Raw genomic sequence first — 5,687 nt, forward strand, 5'->3', positions numbered from 1 at the left:
CTGCTACTCATTTCGAAATTATTTCTTTATTACGCTGAAACCTGAGTTCTGAGGTTATAAATAATGATGGCAATGAAGTTTCATAACATACCTGCAGTATCAACTGGTTATATCCGTTTTGCATATGTGAGCATACCCAATGGTTTCATAATTTTTGTTGCTGATCCTCTTGTGATTTTGCTGCTGGTCTGCAAAAAGATGAGGACGTCCGCAAGTTACAGTTTTAGTTATACTTGGTCCAGGAATTAGATAAATCTCTTCTATTGTGACTCTATGCTAACCTACCATCCACTTATGGCAGGGTTGATCGTGGGAGGGCTTGCTAGCGTATCTAACGCCCAGAAAAGTACAAGGTATATACTACCTTCTTCCCAGGAACCTAAGTGTCTCAACATGTTCCTTGTTTACCATGCTGATATGATATCCGTTTCTTTGTAATTTCAGGAGATGGTTCAATTTCCGGGAGGAGCTCTTCTTTCTGTTCTTGCTGCCTCCTATCATATTATATCCTTAGCATATGTTTCATTTTACCTCCCTTTTCCAAAAAATGCTTCATTATACTTCCGGCTATGTCTTTTGTAAATCTCACGCAAAATGTTTTGCTTGACTGCATGCTACCCAGTCCGGCTTCAGCTTAGCACCAGTAAGTGCTGCGTTTCCCATGCCCCTATTTTTCGAGATTCTGTCTAGCTGCAGCTAAAATATACTATCTCTGTAATTGCAGAAACCATTCTTCTCAAACTTTGGTGCTATTATTACTTTTGCAATCGTTGGAACCTTAATTGCCTCCATTGTCACCGGTGTTTTAGTGTAAGAGTCTAGACTACTTTGCTTGCATGAATATTGTATGCCAACCCTTTGATCTGTGAACATCTGATGATGCGCTGTCATTGCAGCTACCTTGCTGGGTTAATACATCTTGTCTATAGGATGCCTCTGGTTGAGTGTATGATGTTTGGTGCCCTTGTGTCAGCAACTGATCCTGTAACTGTGCTGTCGATATTTCAGGTTTCTGTCGCCAACTTAGGTACTAGTACACTGTGTTTACTGGTATCCTAGAAGCAATGGTTACTTACTTTTCATTTAACTGCAGGAACTTGGCACGGATGTGAACCTCTATGCGCTGGTTTTCGGTGAATCTGTGCTAAATGATGCTGTATGATTTCTGTTTACGTAAAATTATTAGTATTATTGCTCTTACTGATACTTACACCTTGCTTGATATCAATCTGTTTTGTGGCGATGAAGATGGCAATCTCCTTGTACAGGTCAGCACCGTATTTGTGATCTCCTTTGGTTCATTCATTTGCTTCTTCCGGATCCGCCTTGACTCCCTTCATCTTCAGGACTATGGCATCTCTGAGGACGAATGCTTCTAGCCAAAACATTTTCATAGTTATCTTAAGGTTTCTTGAGAACTTCTTTGGGTCAATGTCAACAGGTATCGTGACGAACAATGTATTCATATGGTCATTTTCTACAGATTTCCTGCCTACAGTTTTGATGTCACTGTGGTTTATCTCCCCTGGTTTTATTTTATGCTTATGCATATAGGTGCAAATTGCATGGCAGTTGAGAACTGACTTTCTAGCTACTTTTATCTTTGCAGGTGTTGGAGCTGGATTTATTTCTGCTCTCATATCCTTCCTTCACCCTACTTTTTGCATCATTAGTAGAGCGTTAATGGTTTTCTCCCACTGAAAGCTGCAATTTATATGTGATGTTTTCTTTTGGTAATGCTTCTGAAGCATTGATCACACAATATTGGTTTGTTACTCTGCTTGAATATGATGACACTGCTTACATGCTTTTGGTGGAAAAATTAAACCTAGATGTGTTCTTTTCATATCTGGATTGAATAAAAACTGATCTTGTGTTAGCATGCCGTTAGGTTGTATTCTGCATTATTTTGGCATGCTGGTAACCATCTGTTAGTCCTTAATTCTGTAAAACCTCTTCAAGTATTCAACACTCGGTGTTGAGAAGTAAGTAACATCCCTGATCAAATTTTTTTTTGGGAAACAAAGTTTACCTGGATATAATAAACAATTGCACTCTTTTTTTTTCAGCCTTTATAACCTCGAGAGCTGCTTGTTTGTGCTTTTCCCATACTTCTCGTAAGCACACCTTACTTGAATTACTTTTTCTCAGGCTTTGAGGCTTCTAGATTCAATTGTAAATTCATTTGCAGGTACATGCTAGCTGAAGGCTTTGGTCTGTCTGGCATAGTCTCAATACTCTTTACTGGAGTCGTAGGTTCAACTTAAATGAGGCAGTCAGGAATTATTATTTCTGCCTGAAGTTATTTACTTGATAGTGGAACTTTTCTTTCTAGGTGATGAAGAGATACACATTCTCAAACTTGTCAGAGGACTCCCAGCGTTTCACTGCTGCACTTTTCCATCTGCTTTCGTCATTAGCAGAAACTTTTGTGTAAGTCAACACTTAAAAGCTTTCTGTTTTTGGTAAATTTACATACAAACTTGTCTAATCTCCCTACAGATTCATATATATGGGATTTGATATTGCGATGGAGCGTCAAAGCTGGTCACACATTGGGTTCATATTTTTCTCAGTTGTATCCTTCACTTTGACTGGGAGCTACTTTATACTGCGCATAATTCCTTCTTATGAGATACACTGCTATTTTTCCTTTTCCTTAGCATTTACTTCGTTCGATTCATGAAGATCTTCATATTAGTTGCAAGGTATGCTTTCATTCGGCCTTGTTCAAATTCCATTGTTGCTGTTGCATAAGGCTCGTTTGGTGAGGTTGGAGGGTTCGTTTGTATGTCTGCCAATAAGCTGTCAACAACTGAACATCAACCTCCCGATACGACAGACTTAATAAGATCTGACAGAACCACACAAGCATTATAAAAATGGCATCGTATTTGGTATACAATAGATCGATGCTCAAGCTGAAGCATTTGCGGGGCAGGCTCTAAATTTCTTAACTGAATTGGGTAACTGCACATTATTCATGTATATGAGTTTGCTGAAGTTGCTTGTTTTTGCCGTGTCCTCTTATTTTGAAGGGCTGCAAATGTTTTCTCGTGTGCTTTCTTGGTAAATATGGTACGGCCACCTCAGCGGCAAATATCCAGGCAATATCAACAGGCACTTTGGTATAGTGGTATGTAGTCTGACAAGCATGCTTGCTCAGTATAATTTTTGGCATATTAAGCAGTTCTATCAAAGTTTTTGTGCATTTACTTGTGCAGGTCTTAGAGGGGCTATGGCTTTTGCCCTTGCTCTTCAATCTGTTCATGATCTTCCTGACGGCCATGGACAGACAATTTTGAGTGCTACCATATCTATTGTTGTTCTAACAGTAAGATATCAAACAATCAGACTACACTAGACATGTCATTAGTGAAAGAACTGCTATGGCAATAGGAAGACATGCTGGGATTGCTACTACTGCTAGTATCGAGTGTAGACCATCCCGAATAATTTCTCTCATGGCGATAATCCAGGTACTTCTGATTGGAGGCTCAACAAGCACAATGCTTGAAGCTCTGCATGTTGTGGGAGATGGTAATGATGGTCGTCGCCCTTCTTCACTTGAGGCAAGTAATATGCACTTCATCAAAATTGGCACGTTATATCCTACATTTCTGCCTATCAGATGGCATGGTTACAAATCCCAATCTAGGCATGTAATTAAACTTCTTATCTATCAATGCATCGAGACGCAAAGCTTTTGCGTTTTCCCGAGAGAAAATTTGGCACGATTGTGTTGTCGTTCAGTATAGGTTTCGCCGTGGCAGCATAGGCTATGCTCCAATAGGTTCTATGCTAATAACAAATAAGTTCATTTATTAGAAACTAAGTTTCTTTAGAAACTTTTCAATAAATGACCTATAGTAATCTATGGTTGTGGTTGTCACTGGTTCTGTCATGGCCTCATGGGATAAGATAATGCAGCCTTGTTGTGGCCCGTATATGCATACATGTGATAGGTATGGGATCTTCATGGATTACTGGTGTATTATTTCTTTCTACTGATAAAGGCTTGTAGGTAGCTGTTGAGCATCCTGTACGATTTGTAAATTTGTACTAGTTTTATTCATTGTTGACTTGCAGGACCAGGAGAACTATGAGGGGAACAATAATGCGGGCAACATAGAATTGGGCAATGAAGAGCGGACTTCTACCACAAGCAAATTCAAACTGAAACTCCAAGAAATCCAGAAAAAGTAAGCTAGCAGTTAAATTTTACTAATCAAAGGACACCACATGCTTCTCATGGCTGCAGGAGCACTGAAAGTTGCTGACACGCACTTAAGTATGCTGTACGAGTATTTTTTTAATGACACCAAGTTTAGGCACACGATTTTCCGCAGGAATTCTACTATGCATTTGAAACCACTTGTTTTGAATGTTGTTGCAGCACGACCTCCTTGGCCGCATTGGACAGAAACTACCTCACTCCATTTTTCACATCTCAAAACGGCGATAGCGATGACGACGAACATGGTCCTAGTAAGTCTGTTTTGATTGATTGCACCTCAGGTTTTATCTACAGCTTTCTTGTTCGTTTCTGGACTGACTGCCTCTGGATGCAAAGCAGACGGAGCGCCGCGGAGATCTAACCAGCTGCAAGACCTGGAGAGCCATGGATTACCGACTCGAGAGACGGGCTGAAGAGCTCCATTTGAACGGTGTCGCGCAATCGCTTCCGTGTCACCATTAGGCCAAGGCAGTATCTGACACTCCAACTAACAAACACAGAGGAAAGACATAGTAGCATCTTATGGGCCGTCGACAATGATAGCTTGCTCCACATGTAAGTAGATGATAGGACCTGCACGTTTAAGTTACCAGGTTAGCAACGCTAGCAGATGTTCTCTGAAGAGAATGGAAGATCTTGTACTGTGCTGTGCTCTTTTTCTTTACAGTTGGATGTTGAATCGAACTGGTCCCAGATCCCAGTGGAGGGAAGGACTTGATTCTATCACCCTGCCAAGCAAGGCATCCATGTGTCTTTTCCCTTTTTCCTCTTTTTATTTGCCGCATGTTCAGAGCCCACTCTGAAATCATAACTTGTTTGCTGATTTTTCTTCACATGGTGGAACGCTCTTCGGTCTTCAGGAATGTGCATATGTGTTTGCAGCTCCCCCGGATGTAGCTGTCTGGTTTCGTCCCCGTCGACTTGGACCGAAAGATTGAACGCATCAGGAAATTGTTACTGCCGTTTCCGCATGCGTACGAAAAATCGTTTCGCACCACGGTCGCTGGCGCTGCCGCGTTGCGACGTCTGAGCCCTGCCCGTTCTTTTTAACCTCTGGACCTCTTTGCACGCTTTTAAACGGCATGAATGATTATTATTTTTGCAGGGAACGGCATGAATGGATTTGTCTGATCGCACAACAAATAATCAGTTTTTTTCACACGACTAGTAAGCTTGCACGTGCAACGCACGTCTCACTTATCATCAAATAATTATCAAAATACGGGTTGATATTTACATAGTTTTTCCTTCATACATGATATATCTCCAATAATAATGTTTTTCACATTGCACCCATATAAAATCTTTTCCCAAGAAATGACTTTCATGTTGTTGTGGACGTAAAAAAACAAATTTGTCGCTATATACAATACTGTTCATGCTATTGTCAGAGAATATTTGCTAAAATTTTGTCACAAAATATTTTTGTACGACAGAAACGACAAATCAA

General features: G+C 40.4%; 1 protein-coding gene across 1 annotated transcript in view; it reads left to right on the plus strand.

The window, feature by feature from the left end:
• Positions 1 to 4,864, plus strand: part of LOC119338831 (sodium/hydrogen exchanger 6-like) — a 6,176-nt gene extending 1,312 nt beyond the window's left edge. The window contains exons 2-22 of the mRNA XM_037611052.1: positions 302 to 353; positions 445 to 504; positions 619 to 643; positions 725 to 810; positions 897 to 1,008; positions 1,094 to 1,156; positions 1,249 to 1,268; positions 1,347 to 1,441; positions 1,610 to 1,638; positions 1,954 to 1,985; positions 2,070 to 2,117; positions 2,192 to 2,252; positions 2,336 to 2,433; positions 2,503 to 2,578; positions 2,689 to 2,708; positions 3,039 to 3,136; positions 3,225 to 3,334; positions 3,480 to 3,572; positions 4,090 to 4,202; positions 4,397 to 4,488; positions 4,577 to 4,864. Coding sequence (XP_037466949.1) covers positions 302 to 353; positions 445 to 504; positions 619 to 643; positions 725 to 810; positions 897 to 1,008; positions 1,094 to 1,156; positions 1,249 to 1,268; positions 1,347 to 1,441; positions 1,610 to 1,638; positions 1,954 to 1,985; positions 2,070 to 2,117; positions 2,192 to 2,252; positions 2,336 to 2,433; positions 2,503 to 2,578; positions 2,689 to 2,708; positions 3,039 to 3,136; positions 3,225 to 3,334; positions 3,480 to 3,572; positions 4,090 to 4,202; positions 4,397 to 4,488; positions 4,577 to 4,650 — 1,457 coding nt within the window. The 3' untranslated portion in view covers positions 4,651 to 4,864. The remainder of the gene's footprint in view (positions 1 to 301; positions 354 to 444; positions 505 to 618; positions 644 to 724; positions 811 to 896; positions 1,009 to 1,093; positions 1,157 to 1,248; positions 1,269 to 1,346; positions 1,442 to 1,609; positions 1,639 to 1,953; positions 1,986 to 2,069; positions 2,118 to 2,191; positions 2,253 to 2,335; positions 2,434 to 2,502; positions 2,579 to 2,688; positions 2,709 to 3,038; positions 3,137 to 3,224; positions 3,335 to 3,479; positions 3,573 to 4,089; positions 4,203 to 4,396; positions 4,489 to 4,576) is intronic.
• The last annotated feature ends 823 nt before the right edge of the window (positions 4,865 to 5,687 follow it).

Source organism: Triticum dicoccoides, chromosome 7B (genome assembly GCF_002162155.2).
Source record: "Triticum dicoccoides isolate Atlit2015 ecotype Zavitan chromosome 7B, WEW_v2.0, whole genome shotgun sequence".
Lineage (NCBI taxonomy): Eukaryota > Viridiplantae > Streptophyta > Magnoliopsida > Poales > Poaceae > Triticum > Triticum dicoccoides.